Consider the following 16,572-nt stretch of genomic DNA (forward strand, 5'->3'; position numbering starts at 1 on the left):
CTTGGGCAAGAGAGCTCTTCATAAAATCACAGATCATTATTTTGGGGTTTGGGAGGAAAAGAACAGATAAAGGAAAACAAATACTGAATCAATATTACTAAATCCAAAAAACACCCCTTATAAGGATAGTTCAGGAATTACATGGAATTACAGTGCTAGTTAGCAAAACAACCAAATCTAATTCCCTACATTATATTCCACATACCTGGCAACACCAACAGTGAAAATTTTCCTATTCGAAGTATCTCAAAACCAGTCAACCAATAAATGGCACCCCCACTCAAAACAGGAAAAAAAATCACCCCACAGAAAATGAAAAGTTAAATTTGCTTCCAGTAGGAAGAGAGTTTCAGCTGGTTGTCCAAGAAGCAAACCACCAGCCAAGTTACCAGAAGAAAATTGAAGGTGTTTCTTTCTCTACCATATCCTCCCAATTTAAATCGCAGTTTAAATGTCCTTTGTTGTCCTTTGTCACTGAGGTTCAACACCTGGATGTCAGCACTGATTGCTTCTTCCCTTTATATGTCACCTGGTGCACATCAGAGGCAGGTGATTCTACTCAGAAGTCAGTGCTGCTGAACTTCTTGTCTGAGCATGTCTCAACTCCCAGATCAGTTCTGGAGAGCCCCTCCACTTTGACCTTACCGCCTGTAATGGGTCTAGCTGAGATGGAGTTCATTTCCCCATAGCAGCCCTCACAGTGCTGTGCTTGTCTTTGGTAGCTAGAAGGGTGTTTATAACACACCAGTATTTTAGAGACTACAGCACTGGCACAGCATCAGTGCTGTCTCTTCAGCATTCTGCCCTCCATCTGGGGGTGGGCAAGATCTTGGGAGGGGATACAACTAGGATAGATGAGCCAAATTGACCAAAGGTATGTTCCGCACCACATGACATCAGCTCAGACATAAAAGCTAAGGAAAGGAGCAGGGAGGTGGAGCATTCATTATTTACAAGGTTTGCCTTCTGGAGAAACTGCTACATGTGCTGGAGCCCTGCTTCCTGGGAAATGGCTGAACATCACTTGCTGATGGCAAGTAGAGAATAAATATTTTTTCTCTTTGTGTGCTCACAATCTTTCACTTCTACTTTAGTAAACTGCCTTATCTCAACTTCTGAGTTGTTTTCCATCTTATTTTCTCTCCCCTGTCCAGGGGATTTTCTTCATGAAGTTACTGTCTTCTGTTCTTTCGAACAGTTTGACCATTTACGTCTGTATGAAATTTGCAGGTGACAAGAGCAGGGGAGCGTGCAGAAAAGATTGTTGCTATCCACAAAATTTTTGTGGTTGAATCCCATACCTTAGAGAGTAAGTCACATTCAGTACTAGTTTCAACACAGCTTGCTTTGTCTGACAGTTTCTGCTGTTATCTGTGCTTGTTACCTGTGCCTGCTTCAGCTTTGGTCACCTTCAGACTGTAAACTTTTGTATCCTGCTCTTTGGCAGTACCAAGCACAGCAAGGCGTTGAATTTTGTTTGAGACTTTCGAGCTCTCCATAAAACAAACGTATAGTAACAGCCATAAATGGAAGCTGCTGTTTCCTTGCAGAGCCCAAAGGGTTCTGCAAATTTTACCTGCTCTTTCCTAGAACTGAATCTCCAAAGCTGTGCTGCTTAAGTCTGATAGCTTGCACAGAGACCAGAAAGCCTCAGATTTTGGAAGAGAAACTATATCAGTATCCCCTGCTCTCAGAGAAGGGGATAGAAACATTTAAAAGCATCATAAAGGCTATATACTAGCAATGTTCAACAATTCTGGAAGGTCACAAAGGCCGACTGTGAAGGAGTCATCTATTTACATGCATATATTGTGATCATTAGTGATAGTGAGGGAGAAGCTAGTGAAAAAACTACAAAACCAGCTACAATAACATGCTGTTAACATCCTTGAATTGTGAAGTTAACTGGAATGTGACAGAGGCTCTTTAAACAATGCAAACTTTGCAGTAAGAAGCTGAGAACAGGTTGCTTTTTATAGAGCAGACCTATAGGGTGGTATGAATTCTCTAAAATTCAGATTTTATTAAACAGTCATGCTCTTCTTCTTTTTCTCTGACAGCAATATAAATGAATTCTAGGTATTCTGGGTGTAGAAAAATGGTTTATTTGGTCCTTCTGTTATTGGGACAGTGATCCCAATTCCTTCAAATTAGAATGCTGTAGAGAGAGTTTGCTGCTAGTCAACATTGTCCTTGATTGCCTGTTGCAGTAACATGAAAGTCAGGACAGTGAATCCTGTTAAGGGGAACTGATTTTGACAGGGAGAGAGAGGCATATTTCTTGTATGAACTATGGAGATAATGAAAGGAAAATTGAAACAGAGTTATTTCTAATGACAAGCATAGTAAGATTCAGTTGGGGGATGGAAAAGTAACTTTTTTTTCTTTGAGTTTTAGTTTGTTAGGAAAGAATAGACTGAACACCTCTGGCAGGCAGGGTGAGAGGTTGCTAAGCTACTCCTCTCCTGTGACAGTCATCCTAAGGCCTCTGTCTGGAAAAGAGCCCCACTGTGCAAAATGCATATGTGCACACACATACTCATACACCAAAACAGTCTCTGCACTGAATAACTTTCAGCAAAAGAAAGGAGAAAGCAACATATCTCAGTCTATCCGGTGTACAGCTTTTCTCTGCTGGCAACAATCTCTTTGCCCTGTGCACAGAGCCAAGCATAAATGAGCTCTGATCTCCAGGCACTGCCATGTGCATCACTGATAATACTCAACAAAACACTGCTGAAGTACAGTTTTGCTGATTGGTGCTGTGTCCTATTGCAGTAGATCTGTGCCTTGAACAATGACTGACCATCATGGCAACAGTGTTCTCGAGAGCAAGTATCTGGCCCATAGTGGTGTTAAGGTAACACTCACTTTGCAGGACATACAGAGATAAAAAAGCAAGGATGATGGCACAGCATAGCACAGAGAAGAGCTAGGCTGAAGCACAACCAACCTTTCTAGCTTCTCCTTTTGTGAAGTGCCACTGAGTCCTGGATAAATCCCAGTTTTTTAGAGCTGCCATTGGCTGTGCAGCTCTTTCCCATATCTGTAGTAACATTCAAGTATATTTCTCTTAAAGTAGTGGTCAGTTGGCCATGTTTCCGATCTATGCACCCATGGACATGCAGGGCAGCATTGATCAGTCAAACACACAAGCCCATTTTGGAACTGTGTTCTCATTTGGAACAGTTCTTCTCCCTGCTTTTAGAGCAGCGAACCAAAAGCAGAAGAAATATGGAGTACCCCTGGGGAAAATTATGGGACATAGTTACATTTACACCATCAATCTGCCCATTCTCTGCATTTTATTTTGAAAATCCAAGTGATTTGCTCAATTTAACATTTTCCTGCTTTTATTTGTTGTTTCTCTTTGCCAGGAAGTCTGTCATCCAGCTAGACCTAGCTAACACCAAGAAAGCTCTGATTGTACCTGCTTTTGAGACCCTACGCTACCGCCTCTCCTTCCCCAAGTCAAAAGCAGAGTTGCTGTCTATGTTGGACATGGGAACCCTCTTCACATTCAGGTAATGAAAAGTACTTTTGAACCTGTGGTCATTTTTTCTGTTCTTGTGAATGTTTGATTCTTTTCTCTCACTGTCAGCTCCATTAAGAAACCTATTGGAATTTTTTCCGTTCTCATAGAGAGGTAGTGAACAGAATCATATGTGGATATATTCCATCTGTAAGGTCAGAATTTTATCTAGTATTATAGTCCTCTACTGAAGGACTTCAGTTGTTAAATTGAATTTGTTCTTTTTCATCATATTTTATTGCACTACAAAATCAAGCGTGACCATTACACTCAAGGGCGTGTAATTTACTTTTTGGCTGCCAAATACTGTCTGGATAGCTGTGTCTTCTTATGTGACCAAAAGTTCTGTATCTCTGCTTCTTGGTTCTCTTCCTTACTGACTTACTGGAAAAACAAATGCAAGCTTGCCATATGCTCTTTTAAAGTGTGAAACAGCTGCTTAAATACCTAGAGTTTCTCTATGCAGAGGTAAAAGAGTACTCTGACTAGAAGTTAAGAAGCGAAGAACACCTAAATTTGGAGCTCCTCTCTGAAGCAGACTCCTTTTGTGGCTGTGAACAAGTCAATTCTATTATCTGCCAGACTCTTCAGTTTCAAAATGCAGCTACCAGGGGTTAACTGTCTCTTGGGGGTGTGTGGTAAGGTCTGATTAGCAGAGATTTGTAAAGCATCTCAGTGATGGGAAGAGTACAATATGGCCTTATGATGTTGCACAGAGAGGGGGCTTAGGAGACCTGTGTTCTCTTCTCAGTTCCACTACTGCCCTGCTGGGAGGTGGTACACGAATCACTTTACTTTCTTACATCTCTGTTCTCCGTCTCTGAAATGCAGGTAACAATGTTCACCTCTCCTTTTTACAGTATTTTGAGATCTAGAGATAAAAGCTATGAAAAAGCTAGGTATTATCCATGGCTGGTGGAACTCTGTATCACCTCTCCCATCCTTCTCTTACTTTAGAGCTTTCCTCACACTTTTTGCATTCCTTGTATTACACACCTCTCTTGTTGCAGCAACCACCCTTCCCTCGTGTGGTTGCATGCACATCATAGCAGACAGCTTGTGTGAGTCTGGAAAACATAATTCTGATGCCTTGAAACTGAAAGTCATACCAGTGACTGCCTTGAAATAGAAAGTTGATGCAACTGAGTGAGGCATGCCTCTGGAAAATTACTTAAGGATACTGATAGAGCAAGTACTTTCACTCTGCCATCATTCTTTACAGTCAAAAGATGTAAAAATTAACAAGAGATCTGTTGATAGAAAATAATTGTCTCTCCCATAGTTGAAAGAAAAAATCCTTCCAGTGGAAAATAACTCCCTCAGGATTTTCAGATGTTGCATTCCACCAACAGTTCAATTTTCGACTTGCGCAGCAGTGGCCTTCCATTACAGATTTCATCTTCAAACTATACAGCATGCTGGTGTGTTACGTACACAGCTAGATTTCCAAATCCTTTCTCAAGTCTCACTCAGGCAAAAATGTCTTTAACATCAGTGGGAGTTTTGCCAGAACAAGGTTGGTTAAATAAGAATTGAAGGACATGCAGCTGGTGTACATATTAAAGTAGGACACATTTTACAAATGCTTCCCCAGTTTGTTTTGGCTCATTTCATTGCTCAAATCCATCAACAGCCACAAAGCAACTGTGATCTGGGCTGAGAATTTCCACCTCCACCTTCAAGGTGTTTTAATAATGCTGCAATTCGTGGCTGAGCGGGTGGGAGTGAACTGGGGAGGACTGCTGTGACAGTGATTGCTGAGAGTGCCTGCAGCATCCCAGTCCCTCACACCACACGGTAGATTACAATCTTTCCCTTGCTGAAATTGCTTTTGTCACCTCTTTTCCAAATAGTGACCTTTTCTACCTCTGGGCAGCTAAGAAGTACAAAATGGCTCTCAATTACATCCCTTAGTCACCACCAGAAGAGAAGACATATGAGCATCTGCAGTGGGCTAGGTGTGCTGTGTAGAAACCCTCTGTGACAGCAGGATGCTCTGTGCCAGCTTGCTGGCTTCATTTGCAGGTGCTGGCTGTGAGTGTGCCTCACGAGGATGTGCCTGCTCAGTGCCTGGGTAATAGCTGATGAACCACAAATGTACCATCGACACACTTTCAGGCACAAGGGAAACCACAGCTGGTAGAAGACACATCATCGTATTGAGAAAACATAAAAAGCAACAACTGATTAGCTAATTAACCAATTGCATCCACAATCCAGCAAAATTTAAGTTTAAGCATCTGAGTACAGGACTCGGGAAGTTTTTCTTTCACCAAGTCATCTTTCTCATTGTAACAGGAAGCTCAGAGGGACAATGCAGGGAGGAATAACACTCTGAGAAGAGTAATTACTTCATTTTGCTAACTGTAGCAAAGTTTGCTGTAGTTTTCACATTTTGTTTTAAATTAAGCAATCAATAATGCAAGGAAAATGAAACGTTTGGTGCAAAGTGGAGGAGGAAGGGGTGTGGTGTTTTCCAGTTGTTTTCTATGAACCGTGGGAAAGAAACTCATAATCATTTTACAGATATCGAATGATTTGGTTTGGATTTGTCAAAACTGCCAGCATAGTGAAAAATACGTTGTTCACAATTTCACGAAGTTCTTTAGGGACTCAGTGAGTTTGAGTGTGGCCTTAAAATTCAGTGTGCATTTAAGTCTTGAGTGAGAAGGGCCTGAGCAGCAAAATTGCATTTATTCAGTTGTCCTGTGAGATGGAAGACATATATAGACAGGGAACCACTTCTCACAACTGCTTCACCGATAGTAAAGTCTGTTGAAAACAACTCATCCTTCAGTGGCAACTTCCTCTATATGGACATCCAGGCAACGGTGTCTGCTTATCTTATTTTGCAGTACCTTTCATGCAGTGATCAGCCATCGGCCAAGTCCTAGTTCCAGCAAGTTATCTGTGTATGTGTGTCTGTATATATCTATATATAAGCCCATGTATATTGTATGTATATGTATGTATACATATGTATATCACAATTCTTGTTTTCAGTTTAATTACTCCTTTATAACTGGTGTGTGAACAGCTAATTTGAGCATCCTGTACTCATTTTCCTTTTTGTCCTAACCTTAGCCATCCTTTTGCCTTCCTCTTTCCCTTCACTCATATCAGTTACTCTGCAGAGGCAAGTAAATAATCTCTGTTGTTGTTTTGTGCAATCAGGTCTGTTCCTTCCTTTCTGCTTTATTTTCTCTGTGCAATCCCAATTCCATATTTTCCCTTCATTGTTTTTTCACTATTTTTCCCTGCTAGTTAGCTCTCTTGGCTCACAGAGGTTATGCTTGAGCTGCTGTAAGTGCTTACACTGATACCTCCAAAAAGAGTGGAAAGAAATTGAAGTTTCTTTTGTGGTTAGTGTGCTGTTACTCCTCTGTTTAAATCAGTGGGAGAGCGTTACTAGAAAAACAGCAGCATTTGACTGCTTCTCTGCAGAAATCTCCCAATTAACCAAAGTTTATATGGGGCTTTGAAGATACAAATCTCTTCATAAGTGTTTAGTAGTCATTATTATTATTATTATCATAATTAATTTCAAAATGCCGGAGGTAGGATTTTAGAAGATAGAGCACCCTCCACAGTGCTATATAATTTTAAACCCCACGTTGTGATTGTATTTTTTTTTTCTGCATAGATATCTGCACATTAGTGACTGGGTAGGTTACCCACTCATTTCCAAAAGAGGCCAAGAGAAGGATTGGGTTTTTTGGAGATGATTCCAAAGGGCATTAAGGATTGTAAGCATTTTTGTGAATCTGGCACTGCTTTCTAGTAGTATCTGGAGAATTAATTCTCTGTCAGTTTTTTTAATACAGAAGGGTTTTGTTTTTCCAGGTCCCCAAGGCAGATACCTAAAAGTGATGAAACCTGTTTACAGTTTAGAAATGCGGCCTACAAAGGACCATATGTTACTTGGGACCCCTGTGCTATCCTAATAATTCTGTCCTCCTGCACTGCCCTGAGCATGGACAGTGAGCAGAGCTGAACCACATTTCTGTTTATGTTACTAACCATATGAATATACAGTTCAAGTGCAAACTCCTAGGCGGTGATTTTACATCCCTGTTTTTAGCAATGGCTCACAATGTTACAAGAATTTCTGGGATTGAAACATTACCTCAGGTCATAATCTTGCAATATTTAATGCTCAAATACCTTCACTTTTAGCATATGAGTCATCCCTGTGAATTCAATGTACCTTGCTTTACAAACTGGCAGGATATTTGTTTTGTCCTTTCTGTTGCATATCTCTCAGTATTATAATACAGATAACTGCTATGCCTTTGTTTCTTTATTTAATCTATGAATCTGCAGAAAGAGCTTGTCTAGTTGATTTTTGGAAAGTGTTTAAATAAGTGGGTGAGAGTCACTGACCCTAGCACTAATGGTGTGGATTCAAGCCATGCTAGGAAGAGACCTGCTGTGACCTGAACAAGATTAATGAATTATAAAGGGATCTTTTTCTGTAAATCAAATTGATTACCTTACTGAGGATCACAGGAGTACTTCCCACAATGTAGAATGTACAGCAGAAAGCCTTTATGTGATATTTTACTTATTAATTTAATTATGCATCTTGGTTCCTGCCATAATAATGGCAGTAATTAATAAAACGGAACATCTATCCAGAGCTCCAGGTGTCTCTCATGCAAATTATAAAATGGCATATAAAACAGATCATGAATGTCACTGTGGTGTAGAAATAGGTAATTTTAGGAACCTTATCTGAGCTACAGATTTTCACAGTGATTTTAGAGCACCGACCGATACAGCCGCTTGGTTGCCAGGAACAAGACACAGCACTTTGTAGTGCAGATGAATGTCAGTGTACTTTGTAATTGTTTCTCACATTAGCATGAGGTAGTGTTTTCACGCTATCCTTCACCGACTAGAGGTGTTTAAGCGCTGAGCTCTGGGAAGCGTGCTGGAAATAGTCCTAGAAATTGCCTCCGATTTGTCCTGAAAATGATGATGTGAACTGGAAGCTAATGTCCTTATTTTTGAGCATTTCATCTAACGAGTAACATTTTGTTACCTTGCCAAGATGTGTTCTATGTAATTACCTCCCCACGTCCCTGCCATTTATGTCTGTTTAAGGTACCACGTCTGGACGAAAGGGCACGCGCCAACCAATTTTGCCAAGTGGCGAACAGCCACCACCCCCTACCGCGTTGAGTGGGAAGCAGACTTTGAGCCATACGTCGTCGTGAGGAAGGACTGCCCGGAGTATGACAGGCGGTTTGTTGGATTTGGCTGGAACAAAGTAGCTCACATCATGGAGCTGGATGCACAGGTGAGGAGATGACACCTGCGTATCTCACCCGGGGCTGTGCAGCAGGGTTGTTAAAATGAAATCTGTGCCTTGTAGAAAGACTTTAGGCTTTACATCACCAGAGTGCTCACCCGACCGTACTGAGCTTCTTAATGAGTGATTCTTGAGTTGGGAGCACTCAGTTTAATCCTTGTCAAGTATTAAATGGAGAACTAAGTCTAATTTATTTATCAGTGCTGAGAAAGTCGTTTTGCAGTGACACAACCCCTGCAGTGCCCTCCTCCTGACTGAAGCATTGCAGCACTTGTTGCCAGTCCCATCACTTGGTAGGGAATCTGCAGACACAGCTGGATCTTTTTCAGTTAGACAGAGGTTGGTGAGTCCCAAATGCTAATGTAGAATTCAAAAAGTAATCTTCAATTGAATCCAAGGCAAGCATCTTCAGTCTCTGGCTGGGATTTACAGCATGTATCTGAATAGCTAAAGTCTTTACATTTCCGAAGTCTGGGGCTGTGGAGCAGACTTTAAAGAATCCAGGTACTTAAGCCTTGGGCTACCTGCCTCTTGGATCTGTGACTTGGAATGAAGCTGTGGGGCAAAATTTATAAGAATACAGATGCGGAGAAAGGTCAGGAGTCCCAGACTGGCACCAGAGCTCTCAGAGTTGCCAAGGTCTGTACCACCAACCTGGATCTTAGAGGCTGGCAGTGACTACGGCTCCATGGGATCCCAGTGCTGCTGCTCACTGAAATAGCAGGGTTTGCATCGCCTTGCTGTTCTTGGATTGGAAGCTAACCACTGTGCTAATCAGCAAGGTCTGGGTCATGGCATTCCTTTTTAGTTTGGGTTTGTGGTGGGTTTTTTCAGTTTGGTTTCAATCCCAATGCTTGAACTTGTAGAATTTCATGCTAATTAAAAAAATAGGTTTTGGCCATCTGTATCCTCCTGTGATACCTTCTGCTATGAATCTGGAATATAGCTGATCCTTCTCTGCTCAATTCTTACTAGTTTATGTGAAGCAGAACAGCACAAGGCATGCACCAACTTAGTGGGAGATTGTGTCTCTGGGTTGTGGGCTACAGTGTATTTGTGTGCAGGCACGTATGTGAGAAGGATATTTTCTACTTCTGCTTACAAAACTACATGGTCACCTTGGGCTGGCAGCCACTCACCCTCTGTTTGCAGAAGGTTATTCCCAACAAATTTATACCTACTTATCTTGAGAAAAAAAATGTCCCTTATATTAATGTTAATAATAATTTGCTATAGCAATGTAATTTTCCAGTGCACTTTCCAAACACTAATCAATTAACCATCAGTTGTGGAGAGTGCCAGGGTAGTTTTTATTATTCGTTAATCTGTGTAACAAGGCTTATGTTCCCACTGGCAGCTATCACGTAGCACTCAGGATTTAACTCTTCTGTGCAGAGAGATCTGCCCAGCAGAGATTCACACATGGGAGATTGAAACATTTTTCATAGTTGATCATAGCACAGATACTTTAAATGGTCACCGGGTTGGAACTAACTCTGGGAAATTGTTCTTCTCACTCTTCCAGCCTTGAACACATTATAACATTCAAAAAAAGTTTCATTTTCCTCTGTAGCAACATGGGTGTCCGCCTATTCTCCCTCAAGATCACCCTAGAGGAGACATGGGATCGCACAGCTATCTTCCCCTGTGGTATTCCTCTGCTTTAGGGTGTCCACAGACACAGCTGCCAGCTGCTTGGCTGGCTTCATTACCAGTGGGCAGAGCAGCTTCTCAATTAAGTTATTCACTGCTCCTCACTACTGGAGTGCCTGTCAAAAGGTCTGTTCCAGACCCCTTACCAAGGGCCTGTGCCACTGCTGTCCCTCAGAGCAGCACACCACATGGAGACAATCGTCGTTGTTATTCTGGGAGCGTGCAGGTGCCCACTGAGCTGGATTTTGCTGTACAAATACAGCATCCAAATACAAACATATGAGTCTCCATCTAAAGAATTTATAATCTGTGAGCTAGGTTATTGCATTGCCTTCTCAGCAGGGGTTTCCACATACTAGGGATGGATCATTAGGAAACCTTTCTCTGCTCTTCCAGTCACTGTGGAAGTAGACTGAGCATCCCATTTTCCAGGACCCCAGCCCAGCATATTTCAAAGGGGATTATTAGCAGCAGACTCATCATTTCTTGGAAGGCTTTATGTGCCTGAAGACCTTTCAGAGGGATGGAACACTGCTGTGCTGAACAGTTTGCACTGCAGAGCATAGACACTCCCTGACCTGCAGTATTACAGACTTGAGGTGCAAGCAGAGAACAAAGAAAAGGTTGTATGAGGGGGATGCATCTTCCTCTGCAGCTTTGGCTCTTAGTTTTAAGGTCCCTTAGAGACATAGTTTGTGGTTTATCAGCTCTCCTCACTCCATGTTGCCAGCCTTTGTTGTTGAGTTTAATTCCCCGTTAGTTTTAAGCATCTTCCAACTAAATAAATTCTGCCTGTGAGCATGAGATTATTTTGCTCTTGCTATACAGAAGCTCAGTGCCCCATTCTCATTTATGACAACATTGTAAATTGGCACGAAGACTTACCTCTTTAGCACTGTCTGTCAGGTAACGGGCGTTCTCATATGGAGAAAGGAGCACCCATATGGCATCTGCTCCTAGCTGTCCAACACATGCTACTGCTTTATAGGTGACTCTGGGAAGGCACTGCAGCCTTAGCTATACTTTGGGCTCACCAATACCACTGCCTGAGTTGGGAAATGGATCCACGTTGTGTTCTGTTCACTTTTTTCCTGTCTTAATTTAGCTTCATTTTTTGGCTGTATTGCTCAAACACTTGGTTTCTGGTAGCATTATAATGCAGCAGCTTTCAGTCTTCTGTGCCTTGATCGTAGTTTGTTAGGTGAAGAAAGACTGACAGGTGAAACACTAAAGTTTATTAGCACAAGTTGTTGTCTCCCAGCAATCTCTTTCCCTACTAAAACATTTTGGAGTACTCTGCCTCGGTACTGTAAATACTCTGTGTCTCTGCACAGACTCCTAAATCTACAGGTGATTGGGCATTGCAAAACAGGGGAGGTTGTGCACCACTTCTTTTAAAGCCAGCGTGCTCTGTTCTTTCCCTGACCAGTGTCTTATGCAGAGATGGTTAATGGGTCAATCCAGAAACAGCTGTAGATAGAAACTGTGTGAAAACAAAAGTAAATTTGCCTGTGGGGAATTCAAAGTTTCTTTGTTATTTGCATCACATACAACTTGGATTTCTTGAAGTTCCATACGAAAAAAGAGGTAGCATCCTGGTGGTTAGAGTGTTTTGCTTGGCTACAGAGTAATGAGGTTCACATTCCTTTTCTACCCAGTTTCTTGCAGGAGATACCTGCCTGTTGCACATCATAGGATGTGAACTAGTGAACTTTCAGCTTGTCTAAGGATCAGCCTTTTTCTAGCTTTACTCTAATAATTTAACTATAAAAATAGAAAGATTCTGACAGGAGTAGTTGAGACTTAAATGAACCATTGTTTTCTAACAACAAAAATTGTCAAAGAACTTGGTCAGATATAAATAAAGAGAATTAGTAAAGTAGTTTTACAGGAGAAGGAGAAGTAGCACAGTATCTCAGACTTCATGAAAAACTTAATTTACATAAAAACATCTCAAAGCATATGGAATTAGCAGGTTCATTTTCGCACATCGCCTGTAAATGATACCATCTTCTCCCCTTATTTCAGGTTTATAAATAGTTTTGGACAGTTTTGTCTCTGTAAGTATCTTAGTATATAGGCAAAGCAACATATGTTGTGCAGTTTTGCCTTTGTAAATATAGCTTGTTCCAGCATCCCAAGCAAGATAATTTGTAGGGACAAAGCCAGGTTTTTGCACGGACACTTGAGACCCATGCCGTGTAGTCACAGTTGTGTTGGTTGCAAGCACACTACTGCAAAGTGTGTACTGCAGACATGGCTTCAGGTGTGCCTTTGGTACTGTTTCCCCATTATTTGGCTTATATGAAGTAAAATGTTTTAAAACAGTTGGGTTTTTTTTACGAGGCTGGTAAAACATTGGAAGAGGTTGCTCAGAGAGATGGTGGATGCCCCATCTCTGGAAACATTCAAGGACAGGTTGAACAGGGCTTTAGGCAACCTGATCTAGTTGAAGATGTCCCTGCTCATTTCAGGGGAGTTGGACTAGATGACCCTTATAGTTGCCTTCCAACCCAAACCATCTTAAGATTTTACAAAAAGAAAAAGTAGATCTTTCATCAAAGAAAGAAAAAGCTACTTGGAAAAAAAAAGGCTTATTTGAGATACCTGCATGGGTTTGGTTTTTTTGAGACCCACACTGCACTGTTACTTAATGGAGCATGTTTGACTGTGGAGGTACAGGAGAGATGCATTGCATGAGGGCTGGGGAACACCCTGACAGTCAGTGTCTTTCTCCCCCAGGAGTACGAGTTCACGGTGCTGCCCAACGCCTACATGATCCACATGCCGCACGCCCCCAGCTTCGACATCACCAAGTTTCGCTCCAACAAGCAATACCGCATCTGTCTCAAGACCCTGAAGGAGGAGTTCCAGCAGGACATGTCGCGCCACTACGGCTTTGCGGCCCTCAAATATCTCACGGCAGAGAATAACAGCTAGCACCACAGAGCCCGTGTACGGGAAACAGGGACACCGGAGGGAAGAGCCACTCAGCGTGTGGGGCCCAGTCATCAAATTTTGAACTGAGAAATACTTTCTGTTTTTATATCATACTTGGCAGTTCTAACAGTAGAAATTTGAAGTGACATGTCTTCGGACTGTGCTCATTCGTCCCTTCCCCAATTACCCAGGGCCTTTTGGCTTTAGCATTCATGAGGTGTCTGCGAGTAGGGCCGGCCAAGCGCCCTCCATGCCACTGAAGGTGGGGACTAGGCAGGGACTGGGAATGCACTCTGCTCTCTTAACTGCAGAGCAAAGACAGACCTGCAGAACATAGAATTTCATGTTGCTATTTAATAATTTGACATGCTTTTTATCTGTAAAGGAAGATCTTCGGGTCGCTGTCCTGTGAATTTCAAATCTGCACTACTCTAAAAGGGAACTTTCACCTGTGAACTTTCACAGGGGCCCTGTTAACATGGATGACCTTGCTAATGCAGGATGAGCCAAAGGTCTGAATTAGCCTTGAAAACACAGGGGACGCTTATACAATACTGCACTCCCGAGAAGCTGTGTTACTGGTTTAGGTGTATACATGATATCGGTTGGTCTTTTATTCTCAAATTACTTGTTTTATCAGGAAAATCCCCTATACCCCACCCTGCCTTTGCCCCACTCCTAAATGCTGCTCCTTTCCTTGCCAAGGAAATGTCTCCCTTGTGTTTCTTCCCCATCTTCAATTTTGGTGGACCAGTAAAGAAGATCAGTAGCTCGGTTAGAAAGTGAACAGAACTTATCACTGTAAGGTCTGTTTTCACCAGAGCAACTTGTTCACGTGTGTCTACTAAGATAAAGGGTCTGGCTCTAACTCTTTATCTTTTTCAGGCAAGAATTGGATTTTACCTATAAGGCACATTGTACCAGGGGAATATTGATTTGTAGGCTCATTTCAGTGCTGTCCAAACATGAAGGCTCTGGGCCTTAGGCTTTAAGTGGACTTCTTTGCTGAACAGGGAATAAAAACTAGTAGAAAGGCAAATAGTAGCCTTGGTGCTCTCCTGCTGCCTGCTGCAAGGTCTCAGAACTACTTCGTTAAAGGAGTTTATAATTAAAAGGAGCAGAACTGTTAGGAATAAACTCCCCATTCGAGGGGGAGAAAAGAATGTGTTGGGAATCTGAGTGAGTGTTTGCTTGAACGTGGACTGGTCAAGTTCACACCATCGGTACACACAGGAGTATGCTGGAGGGCGAACAGGAAACCTAACAAGCAAAATGCAGAAAACAAGACACTGGACTTTTTGTCATTTTCTTTATCTTCAGTATTAATGTTGTGTTTACATGGGATGAAGAAATGAGTTTTAATGCACTACCCCTTGCAGGGCTATTTGTAATTTCTGTTGCAATGTTAATAGAGAAAGCAGAAACAACTCAGTGAGAAATGTGTTCTGTCTCCCTACCCCAGATCCCCATACAACCGCACATACCAATACTACTGCCTGAGTTGGAAAATGAATCCACATTGCGTTCTGCTCATTTTTTTTCCGTTTTGTTTTTGAGCCACTGGACCTTCTACTTTCCTCCCCACCTCATCCCTCTAGAGCTTGGTTTTATTTCTAACCTGACATTTTGTGAGAGCTTTCTGTTACGGTGGAAACCACGCAGTTTAAACCAGACATTTAAACTACAAATACCAGTTCATCGTTCTCTGTATATATAAGAAAATCCAAAAAAGGCAACATCTTTGAGAAGAAATAAAAAGGGGCGGGAGTCTATGTGTAGTTTTCACTTTTTCTCCTGGGAGTGTTGGCTGCGTAAGAATATATCACTGCATAATTTTCCAAAGAGCTTTTTTTCTCTTCCTAATAGCTTCATGTAAAGATTTACATATAAAGCTAGAAAGGGCGGGGAAGAAGTGAGTGTTCAGTTCTGGCTAAGATATATTCTTTTAAAAAAAACAAAATCTTAACTCCCCAGATCCCGTATTATTCACCATTAAGGGCTCAGGTCACTGTGCTTATTGAGAATGAGAAGAACCCTGCAGCACAGAGTCCTGTTGATTAGCTGATGTGCAGAAAGATACCAAAAGCTGACCTGAGAGAGTCCAACACTGGTTATACCTACATAAAATCTCCAATCAGAGCTTCAGTGTGGCCACCATTATGTTTCGTGTGTATTAAAAACTTTCATTGCCAGATGTACATTTCTCCTTGCCCTGCAGCAGCACAGCCTGTAGCATGGACTTGTATATTATTTGGATGTACCATTATCAACATTCTTCTCATTATTCTCTTCTCACTGGTCATGTGATGAGGATGGGGGGAGTGGGGAGGTAATAATTTGCTACTTGCCTGACTGTACACTGAGTTCTGGGACCTCCGGGGTAGGCTTAGGTGTACTGGCTGGTGTAACCAGCTCAAAGATTGGTAGTAGGTACAAAGAGTCCCTTTTTTTTCCTTATAGACACTGTACTGATTTGTATCTGTCATGTCATGTTTGTGCTTCATAATTTGAGAGGTGTAGGGATTAGGTTTTTTTTAGTACATTTCATCCAATTTACCTAATAGCGAGTTAGGATTACATGTCTGACCGTAACTACCAGGGCTCCTCCAACACCATGAAGGAAAACACCACGGACAACAACAAAAATCCCCAACTCAGTTATAACTGACTGTCTTCCGGTCCTCTGCTGTAGTATTTGCTAGCAATTTTGTTACTTAATTACCAGTTTTCTCCTGAAATCTTCAAGAAATAGCAGAAAAACCTAGTGACGTAATGCCTTTGTTTTATTGCTTTGTTCCACCAACTTCTCTCTTGAGTCTTCAGTCTATGACCTCTCCTTGTCTCTGATATTTGGAAAGTGTGAGTCTCTCATTTAGGTATCGCTCCAGCACCCTCTCAGTGAAGACTGATGCAAATAAATCATTTAGATTCTTGGCATTGTCCTTATTGTCTTTAATTGTTTCTTCTACTTATTGTTTGGGGTGGCCTACCAGGTATCTCCACTTTTCTGCTTTTGTGTACTGAGCAAATGTGCATTTTCAGCTTTAACTTCCTACTGTTTGCTCTTCAGACTCCCTCTTAGCTTCCTCAAATTCCATCTTAACTATTACATACCTTCCTTTCAGCTTTACAG

General features: G+C 41.7%; 1 protein-coding gene across 5 annotated transcripts in view; it reads left to right on the forward strand.

The window, feature by feature from the left end:
- LARGE1 (LARGE xylosyl- and glucuronyltransferase 1) overlaps positions 1-16,372 on the forward strand; it is a 273,696-nt gene extending 257,324 nt beyond the window's left edge. For 4 of the 5 annotated variants that reach the window (XM_032687802.1, XM_032687804.1, XM_032687801.1 and 1 more), the window contains 3 exons: positions 3,378-3,524; positions 8,639-8,834; positions 13,242-13,585. In XM_032687802.1, the coding sequence (XP_032543693.1) occupies positions 3,378-3,524; positions 8,639-8,834; positions 13,242-13,439 (541 nt within the window). In that variant the 3' untranslated portion in view covers positions 13,440-13,585. Of the gene's footprint in view, positions 1-3,377; positions 3,525-8,638; positions 8,835-13,241 lie in introns of all 5 variants that reach the window. The other variant, XM_032687800.1, reaches the window with a different exon arrangement.
- The last annotated feature ends 200 nt before the right edge of the window (positions 16,373-16,572 follow it).

Source organism: Chiroxiphia lanceolata, chromosome 5, assembly GCF_009829145.1.
Source record: "Chiroxiphia lanceolata isolate bChiLan1 chromosome 5, bChiLan1.pri, whole genome shotgun sequence".
In the NCBI taxonomy this organism is placed as follows: Eukaryota; Metazoa; Chordata; class Aves; order Passeriformes; family Pipridae; genus Chiroxiphia; species Chiroxiphia lanceolata.